Source organism: Clarias gariepinus, chromosome 26, assembly GCF_024256425.1.
Source record: "Clarias gariepinus isolate MV-2021 ecotype Netherlands chromosome 26, CGAR_prim_01v2, whole genome shotgun sequence".
Classification (NCBI taxonomy): Eukaryota; Metazoa; Chordata; class Actinopteri; order Siluriformes; family Clariidae; genus Clarias; species Clarias gariepinus.
The window spans coordinates 13,318,891-13,344,699 of NC_071125.1; the positions used below are offsets into that span (position 1 = coordinate 13,318,891).

The 25,809-nt window shown below is 37.2% G+C and overlaps 1 protein-coding gene across 1 annotated transcript; it reads left to right on the forward strand.

Moving 5' to 3' along the window:
- Positions 1 to 4,932: 4,932 nt before the first annotated feature.
- On the forward strand, positions 4,933 to 21,822 carry prpf4bb (pre-mRNA processing factor 4Bb). Its single transcript, XM_053487973.1, has 15 exons — positions 4,933 to 5,012; positions 5,803 to 7,011; positions 13,596 to 13,751; positions 13,843 to 13,998; positions 14,346 to 14,427; positions 14,542 to 14,752; positions 15,560 to 15,633; positions 15,748 to 15,838; positions 16,120 to 16,267; positions 16,982 to 17,119; positions 18,044 to 18,197; positions 20,125 to 20,239; positions 20,377 to 20,528; positions 20,665 to 20,751; positions 20,955 to 21,822. The coding sequence occupies exons 1-15, from the start codon at positions 4,966 to 4,968 to the stop codon at positions 21,156 to 21,158; spliced, it is 3,024 nt and encodes a 1,007-aa protein (XP_053343948.1). The 5' UTR covers positions 4,933 to 4,965; the 3' UTR covers positions 21,159 to 21,822.
- Positions 21,823 to 25,809: the final 3,987 nt, after the last annotated feature.

A 25,809-nucleotide genomic window follows, 5' to 3' on the forward strand; every position in this document is an offset into this window, starting at 1 on the left:
GATTTAAAATGGAACCCATCTGCATTATGGTGATACCAGATGGGTGACCATATATAAAGCGCTTCTATAGCTGTGTTTTCAAAACTGCAACTGCCTAACAGGAAATGTGTTTTAGGAGTAATTAAGACCATTAAATGCATAAAACTGGACAAGAAAAATTCTAAAATAAAATCAAAACTATTTTATATTTTTAAACTAAACTTGCTAGAGTTGCTTTGCTCTGCATTGCTTGGCTCAGAGCCCACCTTCGCATTAAGGCCCCTGAACCAGCTGGTACAGGCGCCCTGCCGACTCACGTCAAAAGGCACAATCAAAACTCATGTGTACTACTCGTATATCAAGACCCCATTATTTTAAATATGCTCGCAGACCAAATTACTCGCAATCCAAGGTTCCACTATATCTTGAGAAGAGTTATGATTTCAGGTCATCCCATGTGGCTCAGAACAGAACTCAAATCAATACATTGTAAGTTATCTGTACAAAATATATTTGGGAATAGACTTTTCTACCATTATTATTATTATTATTATTATTATTATTATATTGTTGACCAATATTATTATTCTTTCTACATGTTTAGTAATATAGAAATATAGGATGATGGATAAAAGGGTGTGATCTAGTTATTCCTAGAAAAGGTAGTAGTCACTGTTTTTTTCCAGCCTTAAAAAACCTTATATTAGCTTTGATGAAAACTGTCATCTAGCTAAAGAGCAGTTAATAGCTCTCAATTAGTGTGCTACCAGCATGAAGCTAAGGCATGTCCATGATCAGCATGGCCAGGCATGAGTCTGTGTGACCAAGAGTGACTTCTTTTTTGCCAGGCAGTGTTTTACAGGCTGATAACATGGCTAAAATGCATTTTCTACAAATTTATGCTTATAATGTGTGGGTTATTTTGACTTCGGATTACGAGTAACGTGGTTTACGAGTGTTCCGCTAAACGAGCAAAGATTTTTAATTAACTTTGTCTTGGAAAACGAGTAACAAATGTCTTGGTTTACGAGTACTGAGTGTCATGTATTATGAGCGTCACATGATCATAACTGAGCAAATGAGAGTTTTTCTCTCTCTTGCACTGCGGAATTATGGGTAATTGTGACCCACTAACAGGATTACTGCAAAATAAAATAAATTAATCTGCACTTTACCTTTAAAGAAAAAAAGAATCGCAAGAGAGCAGTGTTTCTGTGTAGAGCAGAGAGAAAGAGTGTGTGTGTGTGTGTCTGTGAAGGCAAAAGTAGGAGGGGTCTGTGTGTGTGTTTGTGTGTGTGACACAAAGAGCAGCCCAAGACTTGAGCAGAGAGAGAAAATGGATATTTAACTTCTCTAATGAGACTTGCTTTTGCTTTACACGTGCAAGACCCAGCAGTGGAGACTTGCTCGTTTTTCAAGTCAAAATGTATTACAATCTTGCGCAACACTCGCAAACCGCGTTACTGGCAATTCAAGGTTTCACTGTACCCGGGTAATTTAAAACATCCCTCCAAACATGTATGACAAAGGTATACCATAACTTTAACATGAAAATATAAAACCCTTTTGAATATGAAACAATACGTAGCTTTAACCCATCATTGAATTTTTAGAAACAGTATTTATCATTTTTATCTTTTCTCTTGTTCTCTTTAACCAAAGCTCTGCAGTGGAGGATTGGGTCAAAGGGGGGGCGGCTGGCCTTTTGGAGCTATATAAGGAGTATGAATTCAATTCAATTCAATTTTATTTGTATAGCGCTTTTAACAATTGTCATTGTCGCAAAGCAGCTTTACACAACCTAAAGAATTATTTAAGTTTGAATGGAATGTAAGTGTGCATGAATCAAAATGGTCAGATAGTCCCTGGTGAGCAAGCCGAGGGCGACAGTGGCAAGGAAAAACTCCCTGAGATGGTAATAGGAAGAAACCTTGAGAGGAACCAGACTCAACAGAGAACCCATCCTCATTTGGGTGAAACAACACATGAACAATGAACAAGGTGTTAGAGGGGATTGTAGTCTTTAATGGCCTGGGTGTCTATGCAGCAGTTTTTGGACTGATGTTGGGTCAAGTCTGTGCACTGAACATTGAATTCCAAAAGTATGATTGCCTAAATTCAAATTTTATTTGTCTATGGTCTAAATGGGCACGAAAATGAGTCCAATACAAAAACTTGGCAAGCGATAGAGCTGGGGGTTGAAATCTTAGAACCTGAGCAGAGGAGCAAAACAATGTTCTTTAGTCTGGTTAATGGAGCAAACACAATGTTCTCGATTCCAGGTGGCAGAGCAGTTATAATATCCCCAATCCGAAGTGCAGAGCATGTGTGAAGTCCTTGAGCCCAGGTAAAGAAGCAAACATGAAGTTCTCTAATCTGGAAGGCATTTGTCTCCATAGCCAGGTGGTGAAAGCAGTGCACTGCTATCAAATCTAGCTGGTGAAAACAGCAGCACATTCTCTGTGCCAGAATATGTTGCTAAACTAGGTGGAGAGGGTACTGTACTTGCCTGAGACAGGGCTGACCAGGGCTCAGACGGTGTGGAGCATGGTCAGGCATTGCAAGGCATGGCTCAAGCACTTCAGCATTTTCAGGAAACACAATGAGGCTTTCGGGACTTGCAGGTAACAGAATAGTTCTCTCAGGACACTTGATGCTCAACATCGCTTATGACACTCGCATGAGCACATACTAATGGAATCACTGCTGTAAAGTAAAAATAAAAAAATTAACTTGCACTTTAAATAGAATCGCGAGAGAGCAGTGTTTCTGTGTAGAGCAAAGTGTGTGTGTGTGTGTGTGTGTGTGTGTGAAGGGGCACGGTCTCAAATGACAAGCGCATACAGACACAAGGGTGATACAAACAGGGAGAGAGAGAAAATGGATCTATAACCTCTCTAATGAGACTTGCTTTTGCTTTACACACGCACACACACACGTGTTATAATAAACAGTACACATGTGCTGTATACACACGCATACAAACACAAAATAAAATATATTTTTGACCACACACACATGGTCAGAGTGTTATAGTAAACAGTACACGTGTGCACGGATGTTGATTATACATTAAGAGATGAGCACTAAGTAAGAGTAAGACACGAGCACTAAGACCCAGCAGGGGAGACGATTACCCGCAATTCCGCAGCGCAAGAGAGAGAAAAAACATTGCCTCAGTTGTAATCACGATCAAAACAAGAAGCGCATGCGTGGTACATGATACTCGGGAAACCAAGACTCATTCATTTTTCAAGTTATAATTTAATAAAAATCTTTGCTTGTCTTGCGGAACACTCGCAAACCGTGTTACACCTTAGCCATTTAGTTTTTGACATTTTTTATAATAATAATATATAAAATAACATTAAAAGTCCAATAATAATAATAATAAGACATTCCAGACATGGTAGTTCTTGCTGAGAATGGCAGAAATCGAAAAAATAATAATAATATCTATTTTTTAAATAATATATTATTATATTAAAATAAAGTAAAATTAAGGCTTTTTGCTAGTTTGTTTGTTTGTATACATTTCAAAAAATGGCAAATTTCAATGTACTGTAGTGCAATGATTGCATAGCTTGTTAACCATATTGGCACCCAACATTGGCCCTCATTAACATGAGAAAGCATTGGCATTTAGGCTCTCCATGAAAATAATTGTGGCTAAAAGCTTGTAGGCTTGCACACTTACACACACACACACACACACACACACACACACACACATGTGTGTGTGCATGCACAGAGCTACAGTAGCTGGGGAATTCACCCTCAGGATCAGTGACTGATCCATTCAGGTGGACTTTTCTATCACACAATTTAAAATCTTTCTTTCCTCTATTTCCTAAAACCATCTGTTCCTGCCAGGCCTGAGATTACTCACTGCCCTGATTCATTCTCTTTGTTTCAAGGGTTCCAGCTGTGCATGAGCATTGCAGTGCTTAATGTTGTGTGCATTTTGTTGGATTCTTTTTAATCCTTTCTTTCTGGTTTGTTAGCCTTTTAATTACAATGAATAAGGTAATAAATTATTTTTGTGTGTGATTTGAAGGTCATTGTAAACATTACCATGAATTCCCATCCCCCTTTTTTTTTCTTTTTCTCAGAACCAGTGCATATTCCTAACCATCTCTCACTTGCTGGTATGAATTTGTGATAATCTGTAAATGGATTTTAATGTTGTACTATTATATTATATCGGTCTCCTTTATACTATTATGCCGTTCCAAATATTTTCCATTAATTTGTGTATGAATAAATCTTAAATCAAATGTCCTCATGCAGATGAAAAGGTCCTTACAGCTTTATCCTAAAGGGTGTGAGGGCATAGAGCCTATCCCAGGACACTTAGGACACGAGGCGAGGTTCACTCTGGATAGAGTGCCAATCCATCACAGGGCACACACATACACACACACACACACACACACACACTTATTTACACACTAAGTGCAATTTGGGAACACAAGTTAGCCTAGCCTCCTTGAACTGTGGGAGGAATATGGAGTTCCTGAAGGAAACCCACCAAGCATGGAGAGAACATGCAAACTCCATGCACACAGACCCCAAGGGGGGATCAAACCCTGGCTCAGGAAGTGCAAGGCAACAGTGCTAACCCCTAAGCCCCTGTGCTACCTGTGGAAGGGGTGCCCCACAATTCCACATGGGTTCCGCTAGATTCGTTAAAATGAAATACGACCTATTGATTTAGATGAATCAAGTCATTAACGTTTTGAAAAGCAATAAAAATAAGAAATAGAAAACACGGTTGGTATAACATGAAGTTTATTAATAAAAAAAATTACAGTGAATAAAAATAACTCGTTTAGAATTTGGTTGAAGTCTTCATCTGGAGTAATGTTTGCTAATGTGCAGTTAACGTCTGTCGACACTTGAGGGCAGAAACACATCAGTAGTTCGTTCTCTCCGTCATAATACCAGCGAGGAAGAAAAGCACGCAGCGGCCACTAGGTAAAGAAAATGGCCGACGTGGAAATGGATTTACAAAGCGAGAGGCTGAATAATGGGTAAGACCCTAGGGTTAAAAAGAAGAGCTTTAATTTGTTGCCGCAGAGTTCTTCTTTATACGAGGCGTTTTGTGAATGAACATTTTGTTTTATTTAAAATCTAGCTGTTTTCTTTTAAAGTGTTTTTGCAAGCTAACGTAAAAATGCTATCTAGTTTGCTAGCCAAGTACATAACTAATACGACTTCATTCAAGGCTGCTTTGTAGCTAGATGTTGAAAGAGCAAGTGTAATATCTGTTTGCTATTCATTATAATTCCAAATGAAATCATCCAAAACAAAACTTTAGGCTCTATAATTGTATTTGTGGTAAACATGTTTCCGCGTGCTGCCTAGGTAATGGCGCTCCCTGGCTAATGCTAACGGTAATCCTGATGTTACGCGCTATTGCTAATGTTAGCTAGATGTTTATATTCATTATTTAATCAAATTACTATTGGTTTCGGCTCTTTGTGAAAAAAAAAAAAAAAAAAAAAAAAAATTACACACCTAGCAGTGACGATTGTGTCCTAAAAGTTTTGCAGTAAAGTGAGTTACACGGCAACTGTTGTCTTGAGTGTCTCAGTTTCGGGTTGCTTGTGTTGATGTGCACGCTGTCCGTCTGTTCTCGTGGATTTCCTTCCACTTCCAAGAACATGTCAATAAAGGGATTGGCTACGATATTTTCCCTGCGATGGACTATTTAATAAACTAAAGGATAAACGGTTACTTACATACAGTGTATGTACTTAAATTTAGCAGTGTTACACATATTCTGCATGTTTTACATTAACGTTTTGTTTGTTAAAACAGGAAAGAAGATTTGAGGAGTCCACAGAATGAGAACAGTGAAATGTCCGAAGAGGATGAGGAGGAGGGTGCAGGGCAAGCTGAGGTGAATGGGGGAAACCAAGATGAAGCCGTAAAACCTCACAGTGGCGGCAAACACAAGAAAAAGAAACACAAGCACCGCAGCAAGCACAAGAAGCACAAACATGCATCTGAAGAAGAAAAGGAGCGCAAACGAAAACACAAACACAAACATAAGAAGCACAGGCGCAAGGAGGGTAAACTACCGTCCTCTGGAGTTATCGACCAGAAGGCTGACAATGCCTCCCCTTCTTCTGAGAACCCAAATGTGGATGACCGAGTTCTGCTAGAGGACTTGGAGAAGCAGAGAGCTCTGATCAAAGCTGAGCTGGATAGCCAGCTTATGGAAGGCAAAGTTCAATCAGGAATGGGCCTTATTCTGCAGGGCTATAACTCAGGCTCTGAGGAGGATGGAGATGGACAGAGGCCCAGAAATGGTGAGCAAAAAGGGAGTGAGGGTAAAACGCGCTCACCAAGGGACCGTAGCAGTAAGAGTGGAAAACCAGCAAAGCCGGACTCACCAGATAAAACCAGCGCAAAAATTCACAGCCACTCTAGAGACCGAATGGCAAAAGAGAGCAGAGGTAGCCGGCTAAGTAATAGTGGGAAAGAGATAGCCAAGGAATACAGCAGATCCAAAGACAGGAAGGGTACACAGAGCCAAAACCAATCTCGTGAGGCAGTAAAGAAATCACAATCTCCATCCAGCAAGAGGCGCTCAGCAGAAAGAAAAGCCGAGCAAAAAGGGTGCTCATCAGAAGGAAAGGAAGCTCAAGCAGAAAGACACTCCTCTCCTCGTGTAGAGGAACGAAGGACTACTCAGGTGCAGGGCAGGCTGCGATCGAGTTCACCAGCACACTCTCACAATCAGAGGTCTCATTCCAAAAATGGACGCCCAGACGCAGACAGGGACACACGGCCTGGCAAATCGCCTACCAAGGACCCCTCATCAGGAAAAGAAAACCGCTCGCCACGCCACAGACAAGGATCAAGTTCGCTGCGCCGGCGTAGCTCCTCCACCCACCAGAGGGAGCGCCAGTCGCATCAGGGAGCATCAAGTTCCAAACAGAGCTACTCTCCTTCCAGGAACAGGTCCCCTGCGAGAAGGGGGCGTAGTCGTTCAGCTGATCACAGAAAAGACTCACCACCTAGGTAGGATTTTATTTTATTTTAAAAGGTATTTGAATTTTAGCATTTTAAAATGGAAATCCCTTTAAACAGCTCTTATTTTTATACTGCTGCAAATAATATCTAAAAAAAGAAAAATAACGTAATAATTATTGGTTTATTTAGTTCCGGTTTCTTTTTTACTTGTAATATTTGATTCCCAATGTTCGACGGTAATTTTAAACTTGATTACAAAATAAATCAAAAACCTTTAAACTTACTATTACAATGGTGACATTTTACTCAACAAATAGAAACATACAAAATGTCCATAAGAACGTCAACTTGACACATTAAACAGTTGAAGGTAAACATTTTATCTTTGCACACTCATTTTTTAGTTGAGATTTTATAAGGAAATTATTTATGGTGCTCCACAAATGGTGAGCTTGGTTGTAGAATGAGCGTGGTAATGCATTTTTCTATTATATAAAATTTACTTGTCAGGGTGTGTTCACATTTTTAGTTTGGTTTTCTTGGTTAGGGCCAAAGGGAAAAATATTAGTTTTGGTTTAATAGTGTAAAGTGCTGATTTGTTTAGTGTTCATGCTGGTATTTTCAGTATTGTCCTGAGATGCAACATAAGGCATGTGAATTACTTTACATGGTTATATCACTACCAGCTGGAGAGTTAAAGAATTCGTAAAATATAACGTGATACTTTGTAATATCAAAAATAAAATGACAGACAGTCGTCCAGACAGCAGGAGTGTGTTCAGTGACGAAAGCACTTAAAAACGTAACATTTCCACCATCGTACATTCATGATGAACGTTTTGCAAGCACTCTTGTTATCCAATGCAGCCCTGCTGTGTGCTTCCTGTGCTCTTGTTCATTGTCCATATTAAATGTCCTTGAAAGTTCATTAAATTTGTCAGTGTTAATTTTCTTATCCTTATTTTTTTTTTATTTATTCTTTAACTCGTCCAGTGCTGTGCAAAATAATTTGCTTGATTTACTCACTCCCTGCCTACCAAACGCTGCTTCTATATTAAAATTTCGAGTGGGTCAGTGAAAGTTGCCAGGAACAGTCATTATCATATGCTAGTAAAACTAACTTGGTTGGTTTGCAGATTTTTGGTCTGTGATGTGTTCACATTTCAGTTGAACTACACCAAAGTGTGTTTGGAAGCAAACTGAGACTGACCTTTTCAAGTGTTCACACTTGGTGCTTGTTTTGTAAAGAACTGCACCAGAGTTTGTTTTAATCAAACCAAACATGTCAAGAGGGAACACACCCTGAGACTTCCAGATGGGTCTCCAGTATGCAGGGAGAGAGGGAGAATAAATTCTGCTTTTTGTACATTTTCCATTTTTGTTTTCTTTGTCTAAACCAAGCCAGTCAGATTTTTCCTTTATTCTATTCTTAGAAAAAGTATCAGCAGAAATTTTTATAGCCCCTTACCCAAATTGTGGTTCACGTCTGCTCTGCTCAGCTCTGCCACTGCTTGGGCGTCTTTTAATTTCAGAATCCATGATGACGTTGTTGCTAAAGGCAAGTAAGTTCAGATTAGCATTGGACAATTTTCTTGATTAATTTTAGGGATGCACAATTTGCTACACATTGAAATAGTTTCGTCACATATTGCGATTGCCATTTAAATTTCGATATGATACGAAATCCTAATACTTGAACAATCGGAATGCAAATCAATTGGCTTGAAGTATCATGATATCAGGAGGGCCTTGGTGCTTCCTATCCTTATTCACTGAAACTAAGGAACCAAGCCCAACTCCTGTAAATACCCCCACGTCTGTGTAGTACCGGGAACATCCTACACAAGCTGCAGCTGTGGAGTTGTTTCAACCCATTTGCCTAAAGAAGTTGCACTAGGACTCTTAAAGTTTCTCATTAATGTGGACAGTTTGTTTCTGCTAAACATATTAATGGAAATATGATGGTCAGCCCAAACACAGCTTTGTTGTACTCTGCTTTTACTCTTGTTATTGATATTAACTATTCATCTAGCTAGAAAAGTAAATAAGGCCAAACATTAATACACAGAACACTATTCCAACTGAATTTGCAATATGATCATGTCTAGCTGGCTTGAATTATCAGAAGTAAGTATATTGAATCCTGATTTTTGCATTTGATATTTTTTTGTTTTCACACAGTCATGTCCTGTATGGACAGTGCTAGCAGACAGGGGGTCATCAGAAATGCTTCAGCAACACAAGCAGATGTTGTCAGAGAACATGAAAGTTGTGCAGAGCTGGGTGGACCTGAGCAACAATTTGGAGAGAATATCTTATGAGTTCACAATTGAGGGGAAGTTTAATTGGGCTGTATAAGCCCTGGCCAATACAACAATGTAAAAAAGGAGATATTTCTTTTTCTTTGCATTTTTGTTTGTATTGGAGAATATCCTCTGAATATCTAAAAATGACTTTAAAAATATGTTTTGCATAATAGGTAATTATACCCTTTTCCAATTATACACAAAATGTTTATTTCGCACCTAATAGTGTCACAATACCAAAAAAAAAAATTGGTACTGGTACCATTATGAATTTAATATTTTAAAATTTCTCTCTCTCTGAGGTAGAGAACCTGTGGATCTGTGGTTGAAAAAATGGTTAGAGAAATGAAAACCTTAATACGTTATAGCTGAAGATTTATTAGTTTGTGAGATCCAGAAAACATTTTGTTGAGACTGATGATAATCTAGGACTTTGTCATATTGTCAGATTATTTTTATATTGTTAGATCATTTTGTGCCTGTGGTAGCAAGAATAGTCATATAGTTAAAAAATGCAATTAGTTGAGTTTTATTTCTATTTGTTTGCAGAAAAAATAACACTAACGGCTTGCTTGCTGTTTATAAAACTGTGCCTCATCAATAATCATTAATAAAAAACATTCTATAAAAGTAAATAAATTCTGTATCTGTACTGTATTGTAATACTGCAGTATGTAAGCGATGCCTTAATGTAAAGAAATACAATTTTAGATGGTCTATATTTCTACAATGGAAATAATTCAGTTCTCTTCTGCACATCTGGTAAGGATTATAGCCTAACTTTAGAGCATAACTGCTAATTATCTGATGGTAAAACTTGTGTACTGTAGTTAAATCACAAACTCTTAAAATAACAAATTATCATCGATTGAGAAATGTAATCGGCATAGTGCTTTTTATAATTATTATTTTTTTTAAAGCAGCTCCACCGTTTACTCATATTTGCTCACAAGTCAGTCTTGTGGTATCTAGGTATCGATGTCTGTGGTGGAGACTGACCAATCAAAAGAGCGGAGGCATCAGCCAATGTCCCCGCCTTTAAACTGTCAACTTGACAACGAGTGCATGTTAAGCAGCTGCAAGCACGTGTACCCAGCTTTTATCGCCGATGAGTTTTGAGACTAGTGCACGTGCGTGTAATCTTTAGGTGTTGAGACTTATTTGCTCAGAGTTTTGAGAGACCAGTGAGTGGGTTTTCTTTTTTTTACCTGCGCAATTGTTGATGTAACTGACTCTATGGCTATAAAGCACCAGTGATCAGTACTTCTGACTGACTAGATTCACTAGGTTTTAATGGGAAGTGCTCCACTCTGTTTGCTTATGATTTGCTTAATGCACATCAAATAACAGTCAGGATTTTCCCCTTACATCACACACACACTGCTGTGACATCGGTTACAACAGTGTATGGCAGAAGTACCACTAACTGACATTAGACAACTACTGTATTTTCAGTGATTACGTTTAAGGGGTATTTCAAAGCGAATACATAAAGATTGTCTGATTTCCAGATGCTTAAAAAAGAGAAACAAGCATTGGATAATGGTTGAAGGTAATGAGAATATTTACCTACAGAAGTTTGATTTATTATAATATGATTACCTCAGTGCTTCATAAAATAATATCCATGTAGCATTAATACGTTCTATTTCTATCTTTTAAATTAATAGCTAACTAAATGGTCCGTGTTTGCATCTCAAGAAAAGGTGAAATGGAAAGCTAGTGTGCTATGTTCAGAGTTGAATTTCTTGTTTCACACCAAGTAGTGCCCTTGATCAGGGCTTAAAGAGGTATTTGGCATTAGGTTGGTATTTGAAACTAGTATCTTTTGTAGCTTAAAACACAACATGGTCAGTTCAGAGGTAATTCAGAATAAAACACAACTTATAGAGCTGCGCGATATGCCCTATTAGTTGAATTTCAGATTTTGTTTTAGAACAAATTAGATTTTTGATTTTAAAATGATTATTTTTCTTAAAATGAATAATAAAAAAAAACAGTATAGTTTTTTTTATTATTATTATTGTTAATTTAAGCAAAACGATATAAGCGAATATAAACTGCTTATTTGAACTTAAAGTGCAAACTTTTTTTTTTTAGTACAACGGGACTCAATACAACATAGATACCTCTTTTTTTGGGTTAATGAAGTGTAAACTTTCACCAGTCTTTGTTCTGGATATTCTAGCAAAATATGAGAGATCGGTAAAGTACAAGCTAAAGACCTAAATTACTTTTTATAAAAGAAATAATTGTAAAAAAAAAAAAATATATATATATATATATATATATATATATATAAAATCATTCAAACAATTTTGTAAACCACATGCAACTTACAACTCACTTACTTTATTCAGTCGTGCTGAATAAAATCAAACAGGTGCCTGCATTTTACATGTTTTTTTTTTTTTTTTTAACTGTGTATATGAGCATAATTTCTTTAGCGATATAACACGACACAACCTCAGTGATATCTTTAAATGGAGCCCCTCTTATCATATGAGATACAGTGGGGAAATGTTGCTTTTTTTTTACCTGGTTTTTAGACGTTTTTTTATGACTGAAGAAACCGTGCCTCTGATGGAAACAAGCTCTTTGGTTTCATCAGACTGCGCTGCCATGTTGTATCTTGTATTTTCCACGTGAGAGTCACAGAGGGGGGGCGTCGCAGAACTACAGAAGTTCACAGTGCCGTACCAAAGTGAAATTGTAAAATCAATGTTCATTTTTCAACATCGACATAAACCATAAATTCGAATTAATCGATAGTAATGATTAATCGTGCAGCTTCACTAACTTAGAAGAAATTGCTAAGGGGACAAGTGTTGTTTTAAAATGACATTATCAGGTGTGTTTACCTGCTGAAAGTGCTTCCGTGATTGGTTAGAATTGGTTAGTTTTGGCACTGGCATCCGGTGAGTAAGGTGCCTTGCCACCTGAAAGTGGCCAGGACCATGCCAGGCGGACATTGTGAGGTTATGTGCAATTGTACAACAATATTAGAACCTAGTGCCAAATCTTTAAATCAGAAATCAAGCATTTCACAACATTTCGTACTGTGTATGACTGTGTATGTGACAAATAAAATTTGAATTTGAATCACCCAAAGATTTTGTAAACACTTAAACAGTTGCATCAAAAACTTGACAGTAGAAGCGGAGGTTTGATTGTAAAGAATGTTTCTATATACACAATGGGATCAAAACTCAAGAGTATTGTGATGAACAGTGTGTAGCCATTAAACATACACATTTAATGAAGCTAACTGGAAAAGGCGATTTACTAGGCAGCATAAAGATTGAAATGGAAATGTTAATGTGATCCAAGTCTACCCTCTTCCTGATGAGATTTATCCTGTTCCAAAATGATTGGTGTGTCAAGGCAAGAAGGGGAGCACATTAAGTGATACACCCATCATGCACAGTGGTGACTGTACAAGCCCGTGGAGGCAGTGCTATGATTTTGCATTGCCTCTGTTGGTCAGGTTTAGGGTCAGCAATAAATGCTAACAAAATAGTCAGCTGGCTACCTAAATGTACTGAAGGACCAGGCTATCCATTCAAAGCATTTTATTCTTTACTGATGGCACAGATGTATTCCAGGACTACAATTCCAAGATTCATGCTCAAATCGTGGAAGAGTGGTTTAGAGAAAATAAGGAAACACATTTACACATTAACTGGCCACTACTGAGTGCTGCTTATTTTTAGTGACATCAAGTCTTTGGGCTGTGCTGGAGATGACTATACAGTGGGGTTTACTCTCCTATCCTCAAGACAAGATCTTTAATAAAAATTAATGCCTTGCTGGATGAAAATGAATGTTGTGATGATGCACAAGGTTGTTAAAAGAATGTTTCTCGTAGTCAAATCTAAAGGTGATGTAATTTTTACTTTCTTTCAATTCCAGGCAGTGTAATTAAAAACACGTTACCTACTTAGGCCTACACTTAAGCCTTAACTTTTGTAAGGATAAGTATCATTTGGATAAAAGTTAGTTTGAAATAATTTCTTTCATTCAAAGAATTATGTTAAATGTCAAATGCCGGAGCCGTTCAGTGGTAGTGCTTGTATGTATTAGTGTGCCCGTACTGTTCAGTTATTAATGTAATGACAGATTGACAAAATGGTGAATGCTGTACTTCTTCAGTTTAAGTCAACTACAGTGATTTTGTAACCTAGATGGCTCAAAGGATCGGCTGCTCTTATTTGATTCAAGTCTTTGGAGCTGGGAACTCTAGTAAGGTTTCTGTGTGCAAGCTTTAAATAGCAATCCAACCAGATTATTTTATTTATAATGATAGTGAAATGTTTCTTCTTTCAGGAAACGTTCTCGTGTAGATGGGACTGGAAGGTCATATGAGACCAGCCCAGCACGAAGAAGGGTCAGCCGTTCACCACTTAGACGAAGATCTCTGTCCCCACGGCGACAGTCGCGTACCTCACCAAGAAGACGGAGTCGATCTCCTTTTAGACGAAGGTTAGTGTAGTAGTTAAAATTTAACGATCACTGTTGATTACAATCAAGCTTGGAGGTCATTGTCATCTTCCCACTGTGACAACCCCCCCAGGTCTGGTGAGAGGGATCGGTTTGGCTACACCAGAGCTCGTCGCTCCACATCTAGAGAACGTGAGCGCAGGAGGAGGCGGAGCCGAGACGAGGACAAGTACAAGGGCAGTTTGTCAGAGGGCATGAAGATGGATCAGGATTCCTCTTCGGACGATGTGTGAGTAGAAGTTGCTTGTAAACTGATATTATAGTTATGCAGGAAAGCACAGCTCTTTTAAATGACCTTTACCCTATATTATTACGTTGCACTTTGATATGTATGCTCAAATTGTGTCAGGTTTGAACATAAAACACTATTTTAATATCAATAAATTTTTAGTGACATTAAAATCATTGCCACTCCAGTCAGTTCTAGTAAGAAGCATCAGTGCATCACTTTTTTCTACATGTAGCGCATATTTCTTATTGCTGGACAATTGAACTGCATATGTAGAGAAAATGACATTTAATTATTGCATAGTTTTTTGATGTTATTGTTTGTGCTTATGAATGCAATTTATTTAGGATGGAAGATTTTGATGCTGAAGAGGAGGATGAGGAGGCTCTGATTGAGAAGCGACGACAGCAGCGACTGGCTATAATGCAGGTGGGAAAAATGCCATGCTTATTATTTAAATATAATATAGTTGTCCTTTCAATTCTGCTGATTAAAACTGAAAAAACCATTTAAATGCCAACATTGTCCCCCTTGCATCATTAGAAATACCGGGCATTAAACGATGACAGCAACATGGGCTCAGTGACGTCAGAGCCGAGCAGTCCCCAGAGCAGCACACGCAGCCGCTCTGCCTCACCAGACGACATCCTGGAGCGTGCTGCTGCTGACGTTAAGGAGTACGAGCGTGAAAATGTGAACACGTTTGAGGCCAGTGTGAAGGCTAAGTACAACCTCATTGCCCAGGAGAAAGAGGGTGAGTATCTGCTTTTCTTCAACTTGCGGCAGTAATGTGTTCATTCTAATTTTAGTTCGTAAGTGTTTTTGACATTCCCATGTGCACATGGAAGTCAGTGGTGTTGGGGCTCATTTTGGTTGTTTTTCTTTTTGCTCCGAAGTGTTGTGGGTAAAATAAAAATGCGTCCCACAAACAGCTGGTAGCATTCATACTATGTCTTTTAACTCAGCCACACACTCATTTCATCCAGTTATTTTCTTTCTAAAAAAATATATTTTAAAAAATTATTTCAATAACCAGCTGCTCTTGTTGGAAATATTAATCAGAGTAAACAGAGTCAATCATACTACTAGGGATGGCACTATTACTGGAATTTTAGCTAGTAATGTTTACTATGCAAACATTAGCTAGGTTCACCAACTGTTTATCTTTGCTGTCTGGTATTATGAAGATTCACAATTCAATTCTGACATTTATAATTTTTTATTTATTGTGATTAACGCAATCTTAAACATCGTTGTTCATTGCAAATGCAAATTTACAACAAATAAAGTTTACCTAAGTGTATTTTTAAACAAGCAAGGTTATGAACGTGAGCTGTAAAACTGTCTTTAATCTCTGTCACATCATTCATTTATTCAAAATTTCATTTAATGTGTTTGAGTTGGATCCTGAATACAGGATAAAGCAGTATAGATGAGTGAGTGAGTGCTTGAGCTGTCTCTTGTGAAGTGGAAAATTAGTTAGGCTGATTTATTTGTATTTATTTTTTTTGTGAAAAATTTAGAAGCAATGTACAAACTAGTTCTGCTTTTTGTTTATCAGGCACAAATGTAAAGAAGCCTTCTGCCCCTGACATGTTTACAGAGTCAGACGACATGTTTGCTGCAGATTTTGACGTAAGTGTTAAAAGTAAAAAAATAATAGTAATAAATACAAAAAAACTGATTAAAGAGTGATATTAAATGGGATATTATAAACATTGTTCACAAACTTTTATCTTCTCTTTTTAGAGTGCCAGGCTTAGGGCTGTTGGAGTTGGCAAAGACTTTAAGGAAAACCCAAATCTTAGGGACAACTGGACTGATGCTGAAGGATATTATCGTAAGTGTTTTTTTTGTTTGTTTGTTTGTTTGTTTGTTTTTTAAACTTAATAGACCATTTTTTTGAGACTTGGTCAGTATTTTTTTTTTTCTAGAATTTGCAACATGATCACATGCTGGTATCAGTATTTTTGTAATTCTTTGTGTTGCTATACCTGTTAAACTGAATTTGACAGTTATAGCAACAATGTATTATTCAGTGGTAGTGTTGCTGCTATTATAAATCTGTTGATGAACCTTTTTAATTTCTCTTACTCTTTGCTTTTTGTTTTATAAATGCAGGTGTGAACATTGGTGAGACACTGGATAAACGCTACGATGTCTATGGCTACACGGGGCAGGGTGTATTCAGCAATGTCGTCCGTGCTAGAGACACTGCCCGTGCTGGCCAAGAGGTGGCAGTCAAGATCATCCGCAACAACGAGCTCATGTAAATACAGAGGAATTTACCGTTTGTTATAAGTAGGGCTGGGTGATCTGGTTTTAAAATAATAAAATTAAAAAAAAGACTACGTTTTTGAGGCTGTCAAAATAAAGACCCCTTAAATCCTGCTCTACTTTACAGCAGTGATTCCGTTAATGTGCGCTCATGTGAGAGTTGTTAGTGACTTACTTTTACTTACTCTTACTTTAGCTTCACACACGCACGCACAGAGCACCTGCTCGAATAAACAAACACTTATCTGTCAGGATTTTTTTTTAAGGTAAAGTGTAGGTTAATTTGTTTTATTTTTACTTTATATTTTGTATTAATTATTTTTATGTATGTTGGACTGTGGAACGAAAAATTTGAGTTTTCATTATTTCTTATGGGGAAATTCCCTTTGGTTTACGAGTGTGAAATACGAGCCCGCTTCCGAAATGATTTATGCTCGTAATCCAAGGTTTCACTGTACATAACACATCTCATTTAAACAGTTAATATGGAGTAATATGTTTCTGCTACTTTTGCCCTGTAATTCATAGTGGTTCTAATCTAAGGTGATGTAAATTGGAGATTTTTGAGGCTGGTAACTCTAAATGACCACCTACTCTGTTTTGTGTTGAAGCGGAAAAAAGTTTGCCATTTGTCAAATTCTGTTGTTTTACATTGAAAATTGTATGAAGCACCATCATGTTAATGGAACAATCTCTCTGCTCACAGGCAAAAGACGGGGCTGAAGGAGTTGGAGTTTCTGAAGAAACTTAATGATGCTGATCCAGATGATAAATTCCATTGCTTGCGCCTCTTCAGACATTTCTACCACAAACAGCACTTGTGTCTGGTGTTTGAGCCTCTTAGGTACATTGTTGTACATTATAAGTATGCATGTGGTTGTATTTAATAGATAAATTATATGCGATTGAAGGATTGAGATCCTCAAAATAATTTTTATATTATACAAAGATAGCCTGAGTATATACAAAATGCAATTGTTAAATAGTTTCATTTATTAAAGGGAAAAAGTTGTTCAACCCTTACTGGCCCTATGTGACAAATAATTCTATCTCCCCCTTCTTTGGGACTCCAGCGAACCATGGTTAGAGCAATTTCCACATATAAAAAAAACTTTGAACAGTATTAGACAGAATTACTCCAAGAGCACAACGAAGACTCATCCAGGAGTTTATAAAAGAACTTAAACAACATCTAAAGAAGTCCCTAACTGAGGCAGGTCTTATTTCCTTCAGTTAGGGTCAGTGTTCATGAATGGCATTCATGGGAGAGGTCGTAGCATGACCTTAAACAGGCCGTTCATGCTCAAAGAACCCTACAAATGTGGCTGAATTAAAACAATTCTGCAAAAACTGGCCCAATATTCCTTCACAGACTGATTGTCAGTTGTTACAAACACTTTATTGCAGTTTTTGCTACCAGGAGTGGCACAACTAGTTAAGTTTAGGGGCAGTTACTTTTTCTAATAGGGCCAGGCTTCCTTTCATAGAGAGAGTTTTCAAATGGGTTCCTCTACACAAGGTTTGTAATTGTATGGTGTAATAATCGCTTAACACTTTGGTTCTTTTTTTGTTCCTATTTAGCTGGAAAAAAAAACAAACAAAAAAACATTAAATTAGGATGACCTTATCAAAATGTCATGGAAATTTGGTCCACTGTATGCACTGTAGATGAGTGATGAACTATTAGTGCACTCATTCTAACATACTGTTTGCAATATGGTGCTTATATTTTTTTCTTCCTCCCTTTCTCTCTCTCTGTCTCTCTCAGCATGAATCTTCGAGAGGTCTTGAAGAAGTATGGTAAAGATGTTGGCCTTCACATAAAGGCTGTTCGTTCTTACAGCCAGCAGCTTTTTCTGGCCTTGAAGCTTTTAAAGCGTTGTAATATTCTACATGCTGACATCAAACCGGACAACATATTGGTGAGCTAAACTAGGACACTCATTTTAACCAGAAAAATCATACACACAATTACTGCTCTTTCTGTACTCATATACTTTGTATGACCAAATGTGGACATCTGACCATCATGCTCATATGTACTTATGGCCTTCCCTTATTGTTACTATAACTTCCATGTTCTGGGAATATTTCCTCTAGACTTTGAAATGTGGTTTAGTATGATTTACCCGTTCAGCCACAAAAGCATTAGTGAGATCAAGCACTGATTTTATACTTTGTTCACATTTGGGTTTCCAAAGTTGGGACTTTGTGCAGACTGTCAGGTTTTTCCAACTAGACTTCTACTCCTCTCTTTGTGCACAGGGGCATTGTCATGCTGGCAAAGGGTTTGATCCCAAGACTTGTTTGGAAGGAAAAGGGAATCTTAAAGATACAGCATACAAAGTCAATTTATTTGCTTTCTACTTTGTGGTAACAGTTTGGAGATTGCCCCCATATGAATATGATGGTCATGTATGTACATATGTTTGGCCATATAGTTAACATAGTGAAAAGTTGGGAGTTGTTCTTGGTAGTTGGTATATCTATGCTAGAAACTAATAAAGACACAAATGATAACATTAAGAAAATGTTGTCCAGTATTTATCACCCAAAATTTTTTTTTTTTTTAAATAGAACATAAATAATTGCCTATTGTCTAAACCGACTATGCTTATATTACCTATAATAAATTGCAGCTTTTGTGATTAAATAATTGCACAGGTTTGTATTGAGATTTAAATTTTTGTTTCCATTGATTGTGCAGCACCTTCCTTTAAAGTAAGAAAAACACAGTGGTCACTGAAAACTGTTGGTAAAGAAAGGTTGTTCAATAAAAATTAGTTTATGGGTCCCATCAATTTTGTCCATGCCTGTTTCATTAATAGTACAGACAAATTTGTTCATGTATGATGAGCACTATGTGAATATAATACCATAAAAAAAAATATCACTTTAAAGCACTTGTCTGCTGTGCCAGTTTCTGTTGGTTTGAAGGGGCCAGACCTGATCAGCTCTTCTCTGTCAGGAAAATAAAAATGGAACCAAGTTACATGGAATAATAGACAATCTGTCATTAAAATATATGGCTCAAGCCTCATGTGTCTACAAGTACATTGGAAATTAGAATATTGTGGAAAAAGCCTTTTTTGTTTTAAATTCGTTTAAACCAGGTGTCTCAAAATATTAGAATATTTCCTTATACACAAAAAAGGATTTACAATATAGAAAGGTCTAACTTCTGAAAGGTGTGTTCATTTATGCACTCAGTATTTAGTCAGGCATTCAACTAGATGTTATTGGAGACTTATTCGCCTTCAGCAGTTCTGTATTGTAGTCAGGTGTTTTTCATCTTACTTTTGAAACTACCCGATAGATTCTCTATGGGGTTTGGGTCAGGTGAAATGGCTGGTCAATCAAGCACTGTAATAATCTTGGTCAACAAACCAGTTGGTGGTAGTTTCGGCACTGTAGTTGTAGTTGCATGTACTGAACAAGACTGCAAGATCTGGTGTTTATTTTATATGAAAAACAACTTACTCAAACACTAAAATATTTTGATATAATGGATTTTCATGAGCTGTAAGCCATAATTATCAAAATTTTTAAAAAGGCTTGAAATATTTCGTTTTTTTTCCAAAATATATATTTTTAATTAAATTATGATCTTTTTTGTGATGTCCTAATTTTTAAGATTCACTTGTGTAGGAAAAACTATAAAGGTTTCTAACAGCATGTTTAAATAATTATCTTGTTTAAGTGATTCAGTTGTTTGAAACATAAAAGTAAATGTGTCGCTGATATCTTGCCCCTTAATTAAAAGTTTATTTATTATAATGTGATATTTACTTCTTTTGATTGTTTATCTTTTTTATAGTTTTATTTCTAACCAATGCCTTACTCTTGCAGGTGAATGAATCAAAGACTATCCTCAAACTGTGTGATTTTGGTTCAGCCTCCCACATTGCTGATAATGACATTACACCTTACCTGGTCAGCAGGTTCTACAGAGCTCCTGAGATCAGTAAGCTTATCCATTTCAATTTTTTAAAATACAAAAAAGAATTAAATTCATAAGTTATGTGAAATTGTTGGCATGTAAATGATACTAGAGTGCAAGGTGCAGCAATATGACTTGTACTGTTTTCTCTTTGCCTGTAGTCATTGGAAAGCCGTATGATTATGCAATTGATATGTGGTCCGTGGGTTGCACCCTGTATGAGCTTTATACGGGAAAGATATTGTTTCCTGGCTCCTCCAACAACCACATGCTCAAACTCGCCATGGACCTTAAAGGGAAAATGCCCAACAAGGTCTGATCTGGCTTGTGATTTAATGTCTTATAATAATATTCTTATGGAATGTGACCATATTTGCAGTATGTTTGAAATATTTACACGGTATTATTTTCTGATATTGCATTTAACAGTTTTTTGTTATTGTCTTCAGATGATACGGAAAGGTTTATTTAAAGATCAACATTTCGACCAGAACCTTAACTTTCTGTACATAGAAGTGGACAAAGTGACTGAAAGGGTTTGTTGAAATTCCTAATATTTATAACGTATAGTCTATGAATAGTATGACTTTTTTTTTTTAATTATATTATAATGAATTTATTTGCATATTACATTGCAAAAGTCCTTATTGTACAAAAAATTTTACCTTTTTAATGCTTTTACTTATGCATACACCTCTATATTCCCCAGTACTCATGTAAAATCTGATTTTTTTTGTAGGAGAAAGTGACTGTGATGAGCACTATTAATCCAACTAAAGACCTGCTGGCAGACCTGATTGGCATCCAGAGGCTTCCAGAAGAGCAGAGAAAGAAAGTGATGCAGCTTAAGGATTTGTTCGATGGCACACTGATGTTGGACCCTGCCAAGCGCATTAGTATAAACCAAGCCCTGCAACATTCATTCATTCAGGACAAGATCTGACCTGACCAATTTTCTCTGTTTCATGTCTCACTTTTTTTAGCCTTCCACTAGAACTATATTGTCCTGCCAGTTCCTTTTTTGGATATCAACCATGCAATTCAAGTTTAGTTCTATTCCCAGTCTAATTTTCATGTTTTCTTTAGTGTAAAATAATGAATAACTGTGTTGGATTTGTTAAATGGTTGGAGCTGTGCTCGATAGAGGGTTCTAACCAACAGCACTGGAGTTGGACTGAACTATATTCTAGAATGTTTGAAACCATTCGATTATTTTTTTTGTTTGTTTCCTAGTTCCCCCCCCCACCCCCATTTTGTTTTATAAGCATTTGTTTTTTCTCATTACTTTCTTTGAATGATCTTTTTATTGTAAATAATCAATTCAATGTTGCATTTTCACACAAGACGTGCGTTTTTTTTTTCTGCAGTTGTTAGGTTTAATTTATCATCCTATTTAAACTGAGGATGTTGTCTGCAAAAAAGTGTGAACACCAGTAAGGCTAGTTTAAATGTGATGTTTGATTATGCATGCACATGTATGAACAGAGAGAAACATGAACGTGGCATTGTTCACATACTTGCCTGCATTCCTTATGTACATCTGGAGGATTAAAAGCAACATCCACTCGATCACACGTCAAATGAAATATACTAGAATTTTATGTTTACTGGTGTAATGATTTTATATTTCTTTCCACCATGGTCATGTACCTTGAATCAGTAAACAATTTACTTATTTGAATCAGCCACAAACTGGCATGTAAAATAGTGGTAGGGTTTAAACCTTCATGAGGTTTCCTGGCAACAAAGGTTGGGCAACTTTTTCAATATAGACATTTTGTTGATGCACAATTTACCATTTAATAACCTTTTATAACAGCTTTCTTATACTTTTTACTTGGATAATGACAAAGCATGTAGAAAATGCACTTGTCACAAAACTTTAACGTTGGACTAAAACATATAATGTTTCTAATGCACCAGCAGCTTGCATCTGCTAACTGTTTACTGTTTTGTAAAAAGTGCATCAAGGTGCCATGGGTTTAAATGAAATGGTTATGAAACTGTAGTTATGAAACTGTATGTACATCAAGAACCAGGAATAACTACGATCCAGCAAATTTGGCAATTTACCGGGTCTCACCTTAAAAGTTGCATAAGATACTTAGTCCTTATTCCATTTTTTTTATTTTTTTTTATGGAGTTTTTGAATAACTATGTATTACAGGAATACATTTGAATACCAAATCATGTACAACATCTTTAGGTTTAGTAAGGTGTATTTAAAAAAGAGAGAGAGAGAGATGTTAAGTGAGGGATCACTGGTCTTTACAATGCATCTTGATATCTATGCAGATCTTATGCATCTAATTAGTTCCACATCAATGGTCTAATCTACTATATGGGTCAAAACTCCAAGCACGGATCATATCACTTGATCTCACTAGCTGGAGTTTCATTATTTCAAAAACTCAGATACATATTGACATATGTAAAAATGAAATTTTCTCTTACAATACATTTTATACAGAACATTATTGTTAATCAAATGTTATCAGATCTCTGATAAAAAGAAATATGACTTAAAAATTTTTCAATTGAAATATCTTACAGAAGCAACTTTGTTGGGAAAGAAAAAATTTTCAATTTGGAAAAATTGTCCATTTGTTTGCAAGATTTCATTGTTAACCCCTCTCCAAATAAATATTTTAAAAAGTCCTAAGAAATAATGAAAAATGTATAAAATACAGCATGTGTAGTAGATTTTGGGTGCAAATGATAAGATGACCACCATACAGATTTTTTTTTTTTTAGTTTTTTTTTTTTTTTTTTGAAGTTTTTAGTCAGGGGCCAGGGGTAGCTCAGTGGTTAAGGCATTGGATTACTGATTGGAAGGTCCTACGTTCAAACCTTGGCACCAATTTGCCCTTGAGCAAGGCCCTTAACCCTCACCTGCTCAGATATATAATGCAATGAAATTTAAGTCACTCTGGATAAGGGTGCTATAAAAGTAGTCATCTGGGGTTTTTTTTAACGTCAATTCAGTTTTGTTTGTATATTGATTTTAACAAAGGATTGTGATAAGCGAAGCAGCGTTACAGAATCTTGATCTTGGGGACTGATGGTCCATGTACATAATTGCCAAATGACAGATGCACACCAACATTCAGACTAATCTCATTTACTGTTGGCTTGACATTTTTGAGATCAGAGATTAAGATGCTCCTGCTGTGTGTGCGCTATGGTAAGCCATTTCACTTCAACACAAGTGGTGCAGAGCACCAATTTAAGTAAGTGTTTTTTTTTTTAATGAATTGCTACACATTGGACGATCAAGTTCTGATTTTATGGGATAAAATCTTATTTCACCTAAGGATGAAGTTGGTGCATTCTGCACACAGGGACTGTATTTCTTTGACTTTTTATATTTAATATTGTCTGTGCCCGAGGACAGTGTGGGAAAAAAAAAATCTAAACTTGTCATTTTCACATCGTGGCATGACGATCATTTCTGAGAAGACTGACCCCGAAGTCTGGTTCATTTTGATCAGTGAGAACACAACCGCTCTTCGCTTAGGACCCGTCCCCTAGTTTACTTGAAAAGGTGGTCTCGAGAGCAATACAGCGTTCTACATTTTCCCCCCTAAAATCTCAATAATATAGTGCATAGTCTTTAGGTTCACTTCTTGTCTTCTTCATATGGTTAATGGTGGATCATAAAACATAATAGTCATCTTTTTTATTTTTTATTTTTTTTGTAGATGTACCTCTCATCCCTCCTCTGTGAGAGAGTTCGGCCGATCAGCTCTTTCCAGAGCATCACCTGGGAATCAAACCAGCGATCTCAGGGCGAGCACTTTACCACTGCGCCACTCGGAGGCCACATAATACAGTCATCTTAAGAGTGTGTGGGATGGGGTGGAATAGATACTACCACTTCTTGTATCAAAGTGTAATCCTACAAGTGTACCTAAGAATGGAGAGCATAAATAATGTGACCAGTGGCCAACCGTTGAGGGGGAGCAATTGTTCCTAGGTACAAATCAGTCTTGCCCAATGTAAAAACACCCTATATCATTGTTGAGACCACCTTTTCCAGAGAACTGATGGAAACAAACCTGGAGCCCTATATACAGTATATCAGTATATATATATATATATATATATATATACACATACACTCCCCTAAAGGATTATTAAGAACACCTGTTCAATTTCTCATTAATGCAATTATCTAATCAACCAATCACATGGCAGTTGCTTTAATGCATTTAGGGGTGTGGTCCTGGTCAAGACAATCTCCTAAACTCCTAACTGAATGTCAGAATGGGAAAGAAAGGTGATTTAAGCAATTTTGAGCGTGGCATGGCTGTGGTGCCAGACGGGCCAGTCTGAGTATTTCACAATCTGCTCAGTTACTGGGATTTTCACGCACAACCATTTCTAGGGTTTACAAAGAATGGTGTGAAAAGGGAAAAACATCCAGTATGCGGCAGTCCTGTGGGCGAAAATGCCTTGTTGATGCTAGAGGTCAGAGGAGAATGGGCCGACTGATTCAAGCTGATAGAAGAGCAACTTTGACTGAAATAACCACTCGTTACAACCGAGTTATGCAGCAAAGCATTTGTGAAGCCCCAACATGCACAACCTTGAGGCGGATGGGCTACAACAGCAGAAGACCCCACCGGGTACCACTCATCTCCACTACAAATAGGAAAAAGAGGCTACAATTTGCACGAGCTCACCAAAATTGGACAGTTGAAGACTGGAAAAATGTTGCCTGGTCTAATAAGTCTTGATTTCTGTTGAGACCTTCAAATGGTAGAGTCAGAATTTGGCGTAAACAGAGTGAGTAGCTCAGTGGTTAAGGCATTGGACTACGGTTCGGAAGATCCCAGGTTCAAACCCCACAACCACCAAGTTGCCACTGTTGGGCCCTTGAGCAAGGCCCTTAACTCTCAACTGCTCAGATGTATAATGAGATAAAAATGTAAGTCGCTCTGGGTAAGAGTGTCTGCCAAATGCGTAAATGAGAACATGGATCCATCATGCCTTGTTACCACTGTGCAGGCTGCTGCTGGTGGTGTAATGGTGTGGGGGATGTTTTCTTGGCACACTTTAGGCCCCTTAGTGCCAATTGGGCATCGTTTAAATGCCACACGCTACCTAAGCATTGTTTCCGACCATGTCCATCCCTTTATGACCACACTCGCTAAAAAAAGCGCTGGGTTGTTTTTTTTTACCCAAACGCTGGGTTGCTGCTGTTGGGTCATTATTCTGGGTTATTTACAGAGAGTTGGGTAGTTTTTGTGTAACCCAGCTGCTGGGTTGAAGTTTGCTTGGCTCCCCCCCAAAGTTCACCAGTGAATTCAGCGGTTGTGTCAGCTTCATGTCTTCTCTCTTGAGCGCTGATGACAATTCATCTTCCTCGTGCATTTAAGGGAAATAACGTTAAACACAAGGTCTGTATACACATGTTCACTCACCTAAGTCACATATGACTGAAAATTATTACTATATGAAACATTTATTACTGTTACCGTGTTAATGATACACACAAACTCTCAGGCTGGTCTGAGGTAAGATAATTTAGCTGACGATAGCTGCTAGTTAGTTAAAGAACCCCACCTGTGTGTGAAGGAAACGGATAAGAT

Bases quoted from the DNA above. Each gene is read 5' to 3' on its own strand.
- prpf4bb (XM_053487973.1), top strand. From the start codon at position 4,966: ATGGCCGACGTGGAAATGGATTTACAAAGCGAGAGGCTGAATAATGG. The intron at 13,999-14,345 runs GTGAGTAGAAGT...CAATTTATTTAG, and splicing joins GATTCCTCTTCGGACGATGT to GATGGAAGATTTTGATGCTG. The intron at 20,752-20,954 runs GTTTGTTGAAAT...TTTTTTTTGTAG, and splicing joins TGGACAAAGTGACTGAAAGG to GAGAAAGTGACTGTGATGAG.